Source organism: Balaenoptera borealis, assembly GCF_965194805.1.
Source record: "Balaenoptera borealis genome assembly, chromosome: 3".
Classification (NCBI taxonomy): domain Eukaryota; kingdom Metazoa; phylum Chordata; class Mammalia; order Artiodactyla; family Balaenopteridae; genus Balaenoptera; species Balaenoptera borealis.
In genome coordinates, this window is record NC_138866.1 from 117285787 (window position 1) to 117303158 (window position 17372).

The following is a 17372-nucleotide window of genomic DNA, read 5'->3' on the forward strand; positions in this document are numbered from 1 at the left end:
TCCATTTGCAAGTACTGGTTTTGTTGTAAAGGAGCTTTTAATGATCCCTGTAAAAAGCAGAGTGGTGGGTCTGGAGAGAGTAGCTATGCAGACTGACCCAAGCCAATCACTCGTTTACCCTCACTGTATTTCATCAATTACTATGTGCACTTTTTTTTTTTTAAACATTAAAACAGCTCTGAAATCAGGATTCATTTCCAGTCAGTGCTGTCTCATGATTATAATTGGCGACAATTTTTTTTCGGTCTTGGTGGTACACAAAGCGGTGGTGTGACTTCCAGCCGATCACATGTGAAGTTCCTGGAAATACAGTCTCAGGCCCTATCCGTACTTCGAGGTCCATGAGGGCTAGAGGACCTGCAACCTGACCGGCAGGTGGCGCAGCACAGTGGGAGTCTCACGCTGAGTCCCACCCCCCCCCCCCCGTCCCCTCCCCCTATACAAATATTTTCCAGCAAGCGGGCACAAAAACATTAAGATGACCTGTTTTGTTGGCAGAAGTCCCTGCAACCTACCCTCTTAGGGGCTCTTAAGCACCTTTCTTGAAAGTTCGTGTGAGCTGACGTGACAGCTGTCTGGTGGCACGCGTCAGCTGAACTTCTTGTGGGTTCAAGCCCAGAATCCTCCTTATGGGCTCATCTGGGCTCATTCAGAGGGGTAGCCACTTTGGGGCACCCTCTGCTCATGCAGGAGGGAGGGTGCCCGGGCAACACTTCTCATCAGTGTACATATCTCTAATTCTACTCATTTCTCTAATGAGACAGCATCCATCTGGCTAATTAGTAAACCCTCTGGTGTTGATCAAAAATAACCCCAACTGAACCAAAGTTGTGGCCTCTGGAATGTGAGCTTAAGGTTTGCCTTTCAAATGCTAATGAACCACCACCCCAGGGGTATGGGTTAAAACTAACATTTTCACATCACACTGTCTTTGTGAAGTGTTTGAATGCAAATTGCCTACAGTGTCATAACAGCAAACACAGCTTCAAAAAGTGTAGCTTTCAAATAACTTAGATGGAAATGAGAATATTTTGTTTAAACTGTGTTAGGTGACTCCAAAAAGTGGCTGTGTTATGAAGTACTGTTGTCAAAGATGCATGCAAAGATTGTGAACACACATTTCTATGAACTAGGAGTGGAAAAACAATATTTTTAAATTAATACTGGGACTTCCCTGGTGGTGCAGTGGTTAAGAATCTGCCTGCCAATGCAGGGGACACGGGGTTCAAGCCCTGCTCCGGGAGGATCCCACATGCCACAGAGCAACTAAGCCCACGTGCCACAACTACTAAGCCTGTGCTCTAGAGCCCACGAGCCACAACTAGTGAGCCCACAAGCCACGACTACTGAACCTGCAAGCCACAACTACTGAAGCCCGTGCTCCTAGAGCCCGAGCTCCGCAACAAGAGAAGCCACTGCAATGAGAAGCCCTCATACCACAATGAAGAGTAACCCCCACTCACCGCAACTAGAAAAAGCCCGCGCACAGCAACGAAGACCCAACGCAGCCAAAATAAATAAATAAATAAATATATTAAAATAAATAAATAAAATTAAATTAATACTATGTTGGATATAGTAAGGGATTCTAAATAGGTACGTCTAACTAAATTAATAAATTAATGTGATAAAGAGAGTGTGTACAATTTGCATCCCTAGAAGTTGTATATTTTTTTGGACCCTCTCATTGGGGAAACAGCCCATCAGTTTATATTCAGCCACCTAATATGTAAACATATTCATTCAGGAGGTGATAAGTTTTGCTGGCCATGTCCTTTAAGGCCTGGGATACACAGTGTGTAGGCTAAAATTTACTGGGGGAGGGTCCAGGAATATGGATGGAGCACTAGCCTCAAACAGATAAGAAGTCAGGTGCAAATTTCACCTCTTGTTAATTTCCCTTGGTTAAATCTGCCAGGACTAGCCTGAAACCTCCTGGTGCTGGTTTTGTTGTTGTGATTTGTCTTTTTTTTTTTTTAGGGCTAAATCAGGAGAACTTGGCAGATCCCTGAAAGTGTGTAACAGCCCATTTTCCTTTTTTTTTTTAAAAAGCTGCTTTAAAACATATTTTAAAGCTGTGGATCGTCTTTTAAATGAAATCCTATATGGAACACCAATATACTGTTGAAATATCAGCAAAGCTTCACGTTGTGGGTTTTAACAAATATTTATTTATGTATCTGGCTGTGTTGGGTCTTAGTTGCGGCATGTGGGATCTTTTCATTGCAGCATGCGAACTCTTAGTTGCGGCATGTGGGACCTAGTTCCCTGACCAGGGATTGAACCCAGGCCCCCTGCATTGGGAGCACGGAGTCTTAGCCACTGAACCACCAGGGAAGTCCCTCACATTGTGTTTTGATTTCAGAATTCTCTGAAGCCTTTTGTTTTATTCAGTCTTATTTCTAGACCTCTGTGAAAAGAGACAACAAACCAAGCTGCAGTTTGAAATACTGGAAATTACACTCTGGTTTTTACAATGTTGGTGAAATTAAGAGCTTTAGCTTGTGATGGCTAAAAAGACCAGTGAGTTCATTTTATGTGCAGTTAATCTGAAATGATTAACAATAGGCACAACATACAAATCATCAGCTATGCTTTAATCACCGCCCATGATCATCCATGGATGTTTCACAGTATTGACAAACATAAAGGTTTACATTTTACATGCAAAATAACAATGTATCAATGGGAGAGTCCTTATTTCTTTGAATGGTGGGAAAACACCACACAAGAAATCTCCAACTGTTGAAACAGCAAGGTCAAGTTTGCTCTTACCTGTGAGTTTGTCTCAACCTGATTAATTGGCAAAGAGGGTCATTGTTAGCATCTAGGTTATAAACATCATTGTGAACACTGTATTTTTCATCTTTTCTCAGTAGCAAAGAAAAATTAAGTCCTAGTGCTTTGTGCTAGGACTTAATTCCCCTTAAAGTTACTTCTCTTCTTAAAAGGAAGCTTATGCCTCTTATATTTTCTTTCTCAAAGAGAGGACTTGTGTTATTATATTTTTACTATAATTCAGAAAAATTTCAACCAAGACATCTTCTGGTTGAAATAGGGGTAGAAGTAACCTTTCTGTTTCTCCTAGTTACTGGTACAACGTCCACCCCCAAAAAAGTGGTCCCTGGAATGTAACTTAGGGTCCCACAGAATGCAGTTTCGAAGTCTCCAATCTCTCTACGTAGCCTGTAGTCCTCAGATCAAATAACACAACTCCAGAAGCATCCCCATCCCCACCCCAACCTCCCTCCACAGACATCACACAAACCGGAAATCAAATGATAGCATCTTTGGCAAGCCCCCTAACTTTTCAACGCCTCGGTTTTCCTGCCTGCAAAATATAAAATCAGTTTTGTATCTGAAAATGAATAACAATAGCAAATGTTTGTTGGATCTTTACTTTATGGCAGGCCCTTTACATAGGCTCTCTCTTTTAATCATAACCACCACCCTATGAAGAAAGTAACTGCTGTTATTTCCATTTCACAGATGAGGAAACCAAGGCACAAGGAGTTAAGTTCCTTGCCTGGAATTGCACAGGAAATGGCAAACCAGTCTTTAAACCCATGTGGCTTGAATCCAGCCCCGAGGCCCTTAACTGCTCTGCCTTAATTCCTGAGACGGAGTGGTGAAGGTGAAGGAGACCAGGTGGGCAGGCAAGGTGACCAGCACAGGCTTGGCACAGAGTGTGTGAGGGTTCCCCTCCTTCGAGGGTGACTGGTCCTGGTTAGTTGGGTGCATATCTGTCTCTTTTTTTCCTTTATACATTTCTTGGGGACAAGGACTGTCTTTTCATCTTTTTTTTTTTTTTCCTGTGCAACATAGGAATACAATGGTATGGAGGACACCTATTTTCCTCCATTCTGTGTGTCACAAACCTATGCAATTTTTATTTCAGTTAAATTCTCCTTTTCCCTCCAGCTGCTGCAGCTCACAGGGTGTAATCAGCTCTACATTGAGCCCTTAACCTTATTCGTCACATGATAAAAATGCCGGACACACTGGTTGAATGAAGTGTGTGAATCGTATGCTACTAAGTATTACTCTCCTTTTGTATGTTTCGTCGGGTCATCCTTCCTGGATGGTGTGTGCTATGAGAGTAGGGACCATTTCTTTCCTTTTTCTTGCCGATGACATTGAAATCCAGGGAGAACCAGGGGACCAAGGTGGGCAAGTCCGTGGAAACCCAACCTTGGTCCCATTATTGCTAGAGGTTTTTCAGATGTGCCTGAGTCTCCCCTGGTACCAGACCGTTGCCTCTCATCCTGCCACCAGGTGAATTAGTGGTACATCTGGGAGTGAAAGTGTCTTGGTGATTTAGATCGGAAAACCAGGAAAACCAAGGCGTGCCAGGCCCACTTACATCAGTGTTGTTCATTTGTTTGCGAAGTATCAACTTTTATTTTTTAACCTGGGTAAAATGTACATGTGCTTTAAAAAATTATTTTCTATATTATTTTGTCATTCAGAAATATTTTTTAACTTTTTTTATTGTGGTAAAATGTACACAACATAAAATTTACCATTTTTTAAAAATAAATTTATTTATTTATTTATTTATTTTTGGCTGTGTTGGGTCTTCGTTTCTGTGCGAGGGCTCTCTCTAGTTGTGGCAAGCGGGGGCCACTCTTCATCGCGGTGCGCGGGCCTCTCACTGTCGCGGCCTCTCTTGTTGAGGAGCACAGGCTCCGGACGCGCAGGCTCAGTAGTTGTGGCTCACGGGCCCAGTTGCTCCGCGGCATGTGGGATCTTCCCAGACCAGGGCTCGAACCCGTGTCCCCTGCATTGGCAGGCAGATTCTCAACCACTGCACCACCAGGAAAACCCAAAATTTATCATTTTTAAGTGCATTTTATGTTTACAGTAGTGAGCAACCATCACCACTACCCATTTCCAGAACTTTTTATCCTCCCAAACAGAAACTCTGTACCCCTTAAACAACAACCCCCGTTCCTCCCTCCCCCCCAGCCTTCTGTCTCTGTGAACTTGCCTATTCCAGGTCCCTCATATAACTGGAATCATACAACATTTGGCCTTTTGTGCCTGGCTTATTTCACCTGGCATAATGTTTTCAAGTTTTCATCCATGTTGTAGCGTGCATCAGAACTTCATTCCTTTTGAAGGCTGAGTAATATTCCATTGTATGTGTAGACTGCATTTTGCTTATTTGCTAGTTTCTCTGTTCACCTGCTGGTGGACACTTGGGTTGTTTCTGAAGCACTCCTTCTTGGATGGTACTCTAACCCAGCCACACCTCGGATTGGGACTTGAACCCACGAGCTCTGACTCAGGAGGGGTCTCGAACCCACTATCTTTTCATTGAAATGGCTCACCTGGTGTCAGGACTTACTGAAGCTCAGGTTCTTTTGTCTCATTGCACAAAGAATTCAGCGTGAGGCAAAGCAATAGGCAAAGGGTGAGTTTATTAGCGTAGGATGCTTGTGAGAGATAGAGCGGGCAGGCAAGGGAGCACAGCCCCGAGAACAAAGAGGGATACATTTTTATAATCAAAGCAAAAGTGGGGAGGGGAGAAGACCACCTTCTTCCTCACTCTTGGGCAGACATCAAGGCTTACATCATTAGTTCCTCCATTGACCCTACATGGTTTAACCGGGACTGTCATGGCACTATTTAAATCATATGTATATTAGCAAAAGAGGGGTAACATATACTAAAATATGGTAATTCATCTCAGGTTTTAGTATCATGTCCCCTTTCACCTAGTTTCTTTCCCCTTTCACCTATATTCCTGTCTTGGTTACATGCAGAGATGCTACTCTTTAAGGACCATTAACTCCCTAACTTCATGTAACAGGATTCAGACCCCATATCTATTGTCTTGTGTTTTAACTATCAGGGTTTGTGGCTTGAGTGTGTCTGGCGCTTGGATGCACCTGGTCTTCCTTCAAGGTAGTGCTGATTGTTGCTAGGTTACTGGATTCTTTTCTTGAGTGGTCATTAGTTTACAACAGTCTCCCAAACTCCCTTCCTCCCTGTCTTTAATCCCCTAGTGGGATTTCTAAACTAACTATTTAATTATCCTTCTCTATCCCTATCATTTCCACCTTTTGACTATTATGAATAATTGCTTACACCAGCAATTATTATGCTTATAATTGCTGCTTACACCAGCAATTATTATGAATGATTGCTTACACCATAAAGATGCATATTTATGATGAAACATAAATATATTATATTTTGCTACATAGTTCCAGATAATAACGCGTAGGACCTAAAGAACTATAATAAAAAACAAAAGTATAAACAAACCACAAAAACAAAAAATCACTTTAAGTTCAAAGGATGAACACCATTGCATCATTAAATAAGCATTTGCTGAAGGCCTGGGATGAGCCAGGCACACACCCTGGATGGATGGCGTTTCCAACCATCTCAGGAGGGTCCTCCCCAGTTGGGGCGGATGGGGGTGCAGGGGAGACAAGGCCTAGGCGGGTAGCTTTGCCTGCAGGCAGATGTGGATGGTGCTGCAGGAGAGGTACAGGCAAGGTCTTGGGGCCTTCGGAGGCAGGGACAGAACCCGTCCGTGGGGCTCTGAGGAGGTGGCAGATTTGGGGAGTAGGTGAGGCACGGACTATGGTAAACTCCTAGCTCTGCTCTTTCTTTGCGGAACCCAGCTAGTATTTTTCAGTTTCTTGGGCCTGCCCTGAGGGCTTTGGGTTCCTCTAGTTTACATTACTCACAGCTTATTAAACAGTCTGAATCCTGCATTTAAGCAGCCCTGTTGCTCTGATTCAAGGTGCCTCAGACTTCCCTGGTCTGGTCCTTTGGTGTGTCTTAGGGCAACCACGCTCCAGTCTGCCTTCTGGAAGTGCTGCATCTCTTTGGGTGATCTGGAGCACAGCGCTTGATGGACTCGGACCCGGGATCCCACTGTCTGTCCAGGTGTAGCACCTGATGCAGGGAGAGTGAGCAGCCCCAGCTCTCCCGGAGCTGTGTGACCTTGGGGAGATTACTCCACCCCTCTGACCCTCTTGTGCAACATGAGGGCATTGGGTGACCTCTGTGGCCCTTTCCAGCGCTGTAATTTTATGATTGCCCTATTATGATTTAAGTACCTCCCTCTGTCACTCTCGGAGTGAATGACTCAGCAGTCTGAGAGTTTCACTATTGTTTTGAAGGAAGCCTGGTTATTTTGCCATCACAAGCAAGGGTATGTTCCTTAGGTAAACAATCTGACAGTCTTGATCCAGCTGGAGTTAGGCTGACACTCACTGGAGTTCTTCACGCTGTATTCTTTCAGTGAAGCGGCTCGGACACCGGCTGGCCAGAGGCATCCGGAGCCATGTCAGAACTTTGAGCGAGGCCTGGTGACAGGGACCAGCTGTCACCCACCAGTCTTCCCAGCTCCGCTTCAGGATGCTGAGCCTGAAGCTCCCCAGGCTGTTCAGCATAGAACAGGTGCCCCAGGTACGTGCTGTTGTTCCGGTGTTTGAGCTCCAGGCTGGGACTAGGGCTTGGCCTCTGCAACATGGCGACTGCTATGTCTTCAACCGGTCTGCTCTGTGTACACCCACTCTCTTCAAGGAGCCCCTCCCAGACTCCCTTGGGGAATTCGAGCCTCCTGTTTCCCTCACCTACACCAAACCTGGAAACGGAAGTGATCCTAAAACCGTTTAAGTTGTAGCCCTTCCCTGTGACATCTGTATTTTTTCCCGAAGCAGAGTCATTATTGAGACTACGGATTCAAGCTACAGAGGTGAAGCTAGCAGCACTTGTCTGAGTGGCAGTTTTTTAAGGACCCTCCCATGGGTGCCTGAAAGCAGGCCAGGGGCAGAGTCACCTCAGAGTGTGGCTTTGCTGTTGTCCTCATCCCTTGCAGGAGGCCCAGGCCAGGTGTGTGTTGAGGCGATGAAGAGAGTTATTGATCCGCCTGTTCCTGGGTGCTCAAGGGCAGCTACCCCAAAACAACTGGGATGCATTGATAATCTGCGTTTTTAATAAGCCTTAGGCGAGGTCATGCTGCTTTTGAGCTGTGCCAGCGGTGCACCTCCTCCTTCCCTTGCAAAGTAAACGTCATCTCATTACACCCTTGTTTCGGTGTTATGTTTCCTTCCTCTTTGACTGAACAAGAATGACTGTTGTTTCATGGATGTTTCATCTGGAGGATGTCACGGAGGGAGGGGAGATCTCCCTTCCACCCAGCCGACCGCCAAGCCCTTACGACTTTCCCCAGAAAAATAAATCCCAAATGATCTCAGCAGCATGAACGGAAGGTTAAGAGGAGACAAACCACCAAACCCTCTTCCTAAAAGCCTGTGCGGCTAGGTAATGCCAGCAAGATGGCATTGGGGGAAAATCAGAAGGATGCGGAGCTGTTGAGGGGCAGAGATGAGGATGCGGCAGGTAACAGACACACTGGCAATGAGACCAGGTTCCCACAATGCTGTTGGGCAGGTGGCCCACCTCTGTTCTCACAAGGCTGTAGACATCTCTTCCTGGTGCCCTGCCCCGGTTGGTCCTACCCACACAGAACTAGTGGCTGTGATTAGTGGAGACACAGTGATCTTTTGATTCATTCACTCGTGACATTTTTATTGACTGCCTGCTATGTTCAAGGTGTTACTCTGTGCAGGGCCCAGAGAAGAATCACATACAAATCCTGCCCTTAAGGGGCTCTGTGTTGGTTGGGAAGATGTAAAATTGTGCAGGAGCACTTCCATTGCAAAGTGGATTAGGGTGTGTGCTCAGAGAGGGGCAGATGGGTTCAGAGAGGGGTTGGTCACTTCCATCATGGGGGAGGAGGGGATCAGGGACGGCTCCACGAAGGGGGCGATCTGTAAGATTGGGTTTGAGGACGGGTAGAATTTGGGAGGCGGGGAGAGCACCCCAAGTGAAGGAATGGCATGAGTAAAGGCCTGGAGCTGGAAACCAGGGGGCAGGTGTGGGGACTCTTGGGGCGGGGATTATGGGTATCTGCTTGGATATCTCCCTGGGAGTTTTGGTCAAGGTTGGGTTCAGAGACTGTGCCCAGGAAAGAAGTGAAGGAGAGAGAATGGTCTCACTGGGGACCTTGGGTAAACTGCTGGGATTCTGAATGTATGGGGGTTCTGGGGGTGAGGACCGGACGGCCCCTGAGGGCTGAAGATTAATGTGTCTTCTCTGTCCAGTTTTTCATAAATGATGGAGATGACAATTTTCTTTTTAGTAAAATGGCACTAGTCAGAGGCAGAGACCCAACATCACACCTCACATCCGTTTACTTCAGAACCTTTCTTGGGCTCCTGCATCCGCTACTGGGTTTCCCAGCATCATGCCTAAGGTTCATGCGGCCACAGAGAAAACACAGTGTCTCTGCCTGCCTGGAGGGTAGTTTTATTTGAGGATTTAGTGGGGGAGGGGGAAAGGCATTTTAAAAATATTCAAACAGATGCAAACATATTAAGGAGAAAATGCATAATTTTAATGAGTATTTAAAATAGGAGACTTCATAGAAATATTAAGCTTACTTTTGGTGGGCTCTGTGGGTTCCAGTACTTGGTCTGCAGAATGACCTTGGGCAGAGTGCCCTTAGTCTCCCTACCTCAGTTTCTGCATCTGTAAAATGGGGTGGTGCTAGAATCTGCTTTCTCAGGTAATGGTGAAGATTAAATGAGGTAACCCATGGGAAGTGCCTGGCATATGGTGAAGTCAGTAATGTTGGCCGTTATTATTATTATCAGCTCCCCTGTGCCCTCCACACTTGGAGGGGTGGGTGTATTGGGAGGAGACGTTGAGCAGCCCCTCCCACAGACTCCCACCCCAGCTCCCTGCCTGGTATTCACAGGCCCAACCCCTACCCACCTCCCCCACTGTTTTTCATCTGTAAACCCTCTTCTCCAGCCACACTGGTGCTCTCTCTAGACTTCCCACCAGATTGGACATTCAGTTCTCTTGATCTCTGTTTGAAGAAGGCTTACCTCCCCTGCCCCTCCATCCCCCTTTCTGGCCTCCTTCTCCGTGGAGCTGCAGGTGCCCTCTCCCTTCCCTGAGCCCCTTCAGCTGTTGGTTGGCACCTCTGCAGGCTACCCTATACGGCCACCTCTCCCTTTGTATATCAACCAGCTGTGTGGCCTGGGCCACTTCCCTACCCTCTCTGAGCCTCACCCATTAGAGGAGGGTGGGGCACCGCCTCTTGGCATCCTCAGGGTTCTAATTCTGGTGCATTCCTCCTAATGGACTACTCACAGGAAAGGACAGTTCTCCCTTCCCGTAGAAGGTAGGACTTGGGTACATGCCTCACAATTTCAAGTCTCCCTGTGTCTAATAACAGACCTGGGTACGTTAGGGAGTTGTGAAAGATGTGAACAAACAGTTCACGGAATGGAATAAGTATCTAGGTGTTGATTCCTAGACAGACCCAACCTAGAGACAAACAGGGAAGTCTAGACAGCAAGTTCATATGGAACATGGCATGACACTTGGCCAGGAAACAAGAGTATTTTGTGTCAAATTGAGAATCTTTTGTTAATGATAGCCTTGGCCCCCAGGCTACAGGTAAACTCACCACATTGTCCTGGAAGCCTTAATTTAGGGGCACAGGCAGGAGGATTCCAGAGGTGCTACAAAGCATTTCCCAGCCTTGCACTGTAGCTCTGCCACTTACTGTGGGAATTTGGACAAGACTTGTAACCTCTCCAAGCCTCAGTTTCCTTATCTATGAAATGGAGATAATATCTGTCTCACAGAGCTATTGTGAAGAGCCAAGAAAAATGAAATAGAATAGTGGGATAATTATGAAGGAATGGAAGCAGAGCCAGATCAGTGGCTGGGAGTGGTGTTGGGTAGGTGGGCTTGGGCACCTGAAACAAGAAGCCATCTCAATAGGCAACTGGTTTCTCCAGCTGAGAATTTCTCAAAGTGGGCGCTTGGATCACCACCACGAGAATACCTGGGAGCTTACGAAAGGGAGTCATGATTGCAGGCTTTTTGTATTGTTCTTGATTTTAACCCAAATGAATGCTTTCAACATTTCATCATTTAATATAATGTTAGCTCTTTCTGTGTGTATGGGTGTGTATGTGTGTTTGTGTGTGTGTGTATGTGTATAAATAACCTTTATCAGGTTAAGAATATTCCTTTCTATCCCTAGTTTCCTAGGATTTTTTTCCCCTCTAATCAGTAATAAATTCTTTTTTCTATCAGTATATCTTTTGAGATGGCCATATATGATTCATTTAAGTTATTAATGTGGTGAATTACATTGATTGATTTACTAATGTTAAACCAACCTTGCATTTATTTATTTATTTTATTTATTCTTTTTATTTTTACTTATTTATTTATTTATTTATTTTGGACGCACCACGCAGCATGCGGGATCTTAATTCCCTGACCAGGGATTAAACCTGTGCCCCCTGCAGTGGAAGTGTGGAGTCTTAACCACTGGACCGCCAGGGAAGTCCCCAACTTTGCATTTGAATATTACTTGGTCATGATGGAGTATCTTTTTAATCTATCGCCGAAATCAGCTGATATTTTGTCTAGGATCCTTAAATCTATTTATTGAGTTGGCCTGAAATTTTTCCTTCTTATACTGCCCTCCCCTGGATTGGGGATTAAGATGGTGCCAACCACAAATGAGCTGGAGAGTGTTGCCTATTTATTCTATGGAAAATATATGTAGTATTTGTATAATATTAGAATTATACGTTCCTGACAGCTTGGTAGAATTTACCTGGAAAATTGTCTGAGCAGGGCCACCATGTTGCCCACCCAAGGGAGCATTGTTTATCTCTTAGTCTACGTGAATGACAGACTGTGGAATTGTGCAAGGAGCAACTCGATGCTACAGCTGCATTTTCTCTGTAGAAAGTTTTTTTTATAACAGTTTTGTTGAAATATAATTCACATACCATAAAATTCTCCCTTTAAGAGTATATAGCTCAGTGGGTTTTAGTATGTTGACACACACAAAGTATGTTGTACAAAACCATCACCAAATTGAATTTTAGAACATTGTTAACACCGCAGAAAGAAACTCTGTACCAGTTAGCAGACATTTCCCACTGCCCCCACTCGCAGGCCTATGGCAACCACTAATTTACTTTGTCTCTACGGATTTGCCTCTTCTGGATATTTCATATAAATGGGGTCATGCAGTAGGTGGCCTTTTGTGAATGCCTTCTTTCACTTAGCATAGTGTTCTCAAGGTTCATGTGTGCTGTAGCATGGATTAGTACTTCATTTGTTTTTATGGCTGAATAATATTCCATTTATGGATATACCAGTTTGTTTATTCATTCCTCAATTGATGGACACTTAAGTTGTTTCCAATTTTTGGTTATTATGAGTAATGCTCTGAACATTTGTGTACAAGTTTTTGTGTGGACATATTTTCAATTCCCCTAGGTACACACCTAGGAGTGGAATTGCTGGGTCACATGGTAACTCTATGCTTAACTTTTATTTTTATTGTGGCAAAATATACTTAACATAAAATTTACCATCTTAACCATTTCAAAGTGCACAGTTCTGTGGTATTAAATACATTCACATTGTTTGGCAACCATCACCACCATTCATCTCCATTCTTTTTATCTTGTAAAGCTGAAACTCTGTACCCATTAAATAAGAACTCCCCATTTTCCCCTACCCCAGCCTCTGACAACCACCATTAATACTTTTTGTCTTTATGATTTGACTACTTTAAGTATTTCATATAAGTGGAATTATATAATATTTGTCTTTTTGTGACTGTCTTATTTATTTTACCTAGCATAATATCTTCAAGGTTTATCCATATTATAGCATATACCAGAATTTCCTTCTTTTTAAAGGCTGAATAATATTCCATTGTATGTACATACCACATTTTGCTTATCCATTCATCCATGAATAAGTACTAGGTTGCTTGTATGTTTTAGCTATTGTGAATAATGCTGCTATGAACATAGGCGTAGAGATATCCCTTCAAGACCCTGCTTTCAATCCTTTTGGGTATGTACCTAGAAGTGGAATTGCTGGATCATTTGGCCATTAAAAAAAATTTTTTTTGAAGAACCACCCTGTTGCTTTCCACAGTGGCTGTACCATTTTACATTCCCACCAACAGTTCACAAGTGTTCCAGTTTCTCCACATCTTCACCAACACTTGTTGTTTTCTGTTTTTTTTTTTTTTATAGTAGCCATCCTAATGGATATGAGGTGATATCTCATTGTAGTTTTGATTTGAATTTCCCTAACGATTAGTTATGTTGAGCATCTTTTCATGTGCTTATTGGCCATTTGTATATCTTCTTTGGAGAAATGTCTACTCAAGTCTTTGGCCAATTTTTAAGTTGGGTCATTTGTCTTTTTGTTATTGAGTTGTAAGTGTTCTTTATATATTTTTGATACAAGTCCCTTATCAGATACATGGTTTGAAAATGTTTTCTACTATTCTGTGTGTTGCATTTTCATGTTATTGATGGTATCCTTGGAAGCACAAAAGTTTTAAAATTTAATATTATCTATTATTTTTCTTTTGTTGCTTGTGATTTTGATGTTATAGCAAAAAAACCTTTGGCTGATCCAAGGTCATGAAGATTTACTCCTATATTTTCTTCTAAGAGTTTTATCCCTAAAATTTAAGTCTATGATCCATTTTTTGTGTGTTAGTTATTGCATGTGGTGTGAAATAGGGGTCCAACTTTATTCTTTTCTTTTTTTCATGTGGGTATCAAGCAGTGCCAGCACCATTTATTGGAAAGACTATTCATTATTTCTTCATTGAATTATCTTGACACCTTTATTGAAAATTGATTGACTGTAAATGTGAGGCTTTATTTCTGGATTCTCAGTTCTATTCCATTGATCTGTTTGTCTCTTCTTATGTCAGTACCACATTGTCTTGATTACTGTGCTTTGTAATGAGTTTTGAAATTGGGAAGTGTAAGTCCTTTAACCTTGATCTTCTTTTTCAAGATTGTTTTGGCTGTTCAGGGTCCCTTGCATTTCCTTATGAATTTTAAGATCTATTTGTCAATTTCTGCAAACAGACAGACCAACAAAAAAACCAGCCAGGATTTTGAGAGGGATTGTACTGAATCTGTTGATCAATTTGGGGGGCATTACCATCTTAATAATATTAAGTAAATTAAATCCATGAACATGGTCTGTCTTTCCATTTGTCTAGTTATTCTTTAATTTCTTTCAATGATGTTTTGTAGTTTTCAGTATACAAGTCTTGCACCATTAAAATGATTTGTTAAATTTATTTCTAAGTATTTTATTGTTTTTGGTACTGTTGTGAGTGGAATTGTTTCCTTAAATTCATTTCAGATTGTTATTGCTAGAATATAGAAAACTGAGTTTTGTATATTTATCTTATATCCTGCATGCTTGCTGAACTAATTTATTAGTTCTAATAGTATTTTAGTGGATCCTTTAGGAATTCCTGTATGTAAGATCATGTCATCTGCAAATAGAGATAGTTTTGCTTCTTCCTTTTAATCTAGATGCTTTTTATTTCTTTTTCTTGTCCAGTTGACCTAGCTAGAATCTCCACTACAATGCTGGATAGAAGTGGTGAGAGCAGACATCCTGATCATAGGGGAAAAGCATTCCATTAAGTATGTTAGCTGTGGGTTTCTTGTAGATGGCCTTTGTTGGTTTAAAGAAGTTCTATTACTATTTTGTTGAGTATTCTCTTATCATGAAAGGGTATTGGATCTTGTGACATGCTTTTTCTGTGTCTATTGACATGAATATGTCATTTTTGTTTTTCTGTTCTATTCTTGGTTAATCTTGTCAGTTTGTCTTTTTTTAAAAAAAAATTTGAAAAGAAGATGATTTGGGCTTCGTGGAGCCTCTCTGTTATGTATTTTATATCTATAATGTCTTTTTGTTATTTTTATTATTTTCTTTCTACTTTGGGTTTATTTTGCTGTTACTGCTCTAACTTCTTAAGTTAATCACTCTACCATTGTAATGTAAGCAATTAAATATATATATATTTCTCTCTAAGTATTGCTTTAACTGCAGTCCACATATGCAGTTCTAATTAATTTCTAACTTCCATTTTGATTTTTTATGCAACTTAACGATTGCTCAAGGTATCCATAATTGAAATGTGTTAAAATCTTTCCTAATGGTGTCAGATTTGTGAATTACCCCTTGTAGGTAAGTCAATTTTTACTTTATATACTTTGAGCCTGTGTTTTTTAGGTCCATCCAAGTTTGTAATTGTATCTTTCTGGTGAAGTAAAGTTCTTATTATTTCTAAAAAGTGATTCTCTTTATATCTAGTAATACTTTTTGTCTTAGCATCTGTCTGATAGTTGTACAGTGACTCCAGTTTTGTTGTTTTTGTTATGTCTGGTTTATTTCTTTCCTTACTTTGACTTGTAATCTCTCCTAGTCCTTATATTTTAGTTGTGTCTCATGTAAATGGCACATAGTTGGATTTCATCTAGATTGACAGTATTTGTCATTTAAAGGGACGGTTTAGTCTGTTTATATTTATAATGAGTATTGAAATATTTGCATTTATTTTGATCGTCTTACGTGCTTTCTATTTGTCCTGTTTTCTCTGTTGCCCTTCCCTTCCTGCGCTCTTTGAACTGAGTTTTACATTCTTCTTTTCTTTTTCCTTTTGAACATGCTGTTTTCCCCTGCCCTTGTTTTATAATTAATAGGCTAGAAATATTCTCTGAATTTATCAGCTTAATGGTTACTCCAGCTATCTTTACATGAATAACTGTAGGAAGCAAGAAGGGCTAGGCTATGCTGAGTTTAAACATTATCCCAGATAACTCAGTGACTTAACAGAGCAAAGATTTATTTCACCCTCACATTACATAGCTAAGTGGTCAGTGAGTAACTGTGAAGGGCCCAGGCAGATGGAAGGTCTGCCACCTCATAGCTGCTCCATCTGGAACATGTGGCCTTCTAGGTCGCCACAGAAGGGGAAGAGAGAGAGGTGTCTTAGGTTGGGTTTCCCAGAAACAGGCTCTGAGACAAAGATATACATGCAGGAAGTTCATGAGGGAGTGTTCTCAGGAACACCTGTAAGGAAGTGGGGGAAGCAGGCTTGGGTAGAAGGAGACGTTGCATCAGAGGCCTCGGCTGACCACCCAGGGAGCTCTGGAGTGGGGTTGACCCTTCAGAGTTGTCCCCAATGAGAAAAGAAGGTCAGGACTCTGTATCCATCCTTAGTGGGTACGTGCTGCCCCTGGACAGTGAGTATAATGTGGGCAAGGTAGCAGCCTTTGGCCACAAGTGATTCCCAGAGATGGATAGTGGCTCAGTTCTGAAAAGGGGAAGAGTTGCATCCCCAATCCATCAGGATGTCTCCTACAAGAAGGCACCGTTCTTTGACTGCCCTGGCCTGGAATTAACTTTAACCAGAAATAGTCAACATGGCCCCAACCTAACGACAAGACGGTCTGAGAAATGTAAGAAAGCACATGTGATATTTGGTGAGCACCAACTGTCTCTACCATGCCTCACTTAACTTCTTGGATCTGAGGACTGGTGACTTGCCACAGTTCTAGACATATACCAGTTATCTCTTCAAATATCACATCAGAACCATTATATTTTCTCCTTCTAGAGAAATATGCGTTATGTCTCTTGTTTGCTTTTTTCACATCTTCTGTCTCTTTTTTTTTTTTAATTTATTTATTTTTTATTTTTGGCTGTGTTGGGTCTTCGTTTCTGTGCAAGGGCTTTCTCTAGTTGCAGCAAGTGGGGGCCACTCTTCATCGCGGTGCGCGGGCCTCTCACTATTGCGGCCTCTCTTGTGGTGGAGCACAGGCTCCAGACGCGCAGGCTCAGTAATTGTGGCTCACGGGCCTAGTTGCTCCGCGGCATGTGGGATCTTCCCAGACCAGGGCTCGAACCTGTGTCCCCTGCACTGGCAAGTAGATTCTCAACCACTGCGCCACCAGGGAAGCCCTCATTATGTCTCTTGTTTGCTTTTTCACATCTTCTGTCTCTTAATCTCTCTGGACCACATCCTGGATACTTTCTTTGGATCTACTTTCAGTTGACTAATTTCCTCATCAGCTTGGTCTGCTATTTATCCTTTCAGTGACTTTTTATTTCAATTATTATTTTTTTTAATTTCTATAAGTTATATGAGGTTCTTTTCAAATCTGCTTGCTTATTGTTCATATTTTTAAGCTCTTTCATTAAACATATTGGACATAGTCATTTTATATTTCAGTATCTGTTCTTTGATCTCTCTTTCTGCTATCTCCTATTTTTTGCTGTTTCTCATTCATGGCATTTTGTTTCCAGGTGTGTGCATGCTTGTTTTAACGTAGAAATCCTTCAGAGAGGATTTGCATTTGTTTTGTTGCTTACCTGAGGGAACTACAAAACTTTGACCTCTATCTATTTGTAACCACTTTAAATTTTCCACTTCAGAGTTCTTGGACCGCAATGGT

General features: G+C 42.4%; 1 protein-coding gene and 1 long non-coding RNA gene across 12 annotated transcripts in view; one reads left to right on the forward strand and one right to left on the reverse strand.

Moving 5' to 3' along the window:
• Nucleotides 1–17372, forward strand: part of PAQR5 (progestin and adipoQ receptor family member 5) — a 90911-nt gene that overhangs the window by 34419 nt on the left and 39120 nt on the right. For 7 of the 11 annotated variants that reach the window (XM_082383472.1, XM_082383474.1, XM_082383471.1 and 4 more), the window contains one exon: nucleotides 7265–7431. The exons of the other annotated variants lie outside the window; for them this stretch is intronic. In XM_082383472.1, the coding sequence (XP_082239598.1) occupies nucleotides 7381–7431 (51 nt within the window). In that variant the 5' untranslated portion in view covers nucleotides 7265–7380. The remainder of the gene's footprint in view (nucleotides 1–7264; nucleotides 7432–17372) is intronic. 11 annotated transcript variants of the gene reach the window in all.
• On the reverse strand, nucleotides 1960–3420 carry LOC309624866. The gene is made up of 2 exons (XR_014242180.1): nucleotides 2261–3420; nucleotides 1960–2216 (listed from the first exon to the last, which is right to left on the reverse strand). It is a non-coding gene; the product is annotated as an uncharacterized lncRNA (long non-coding RNA).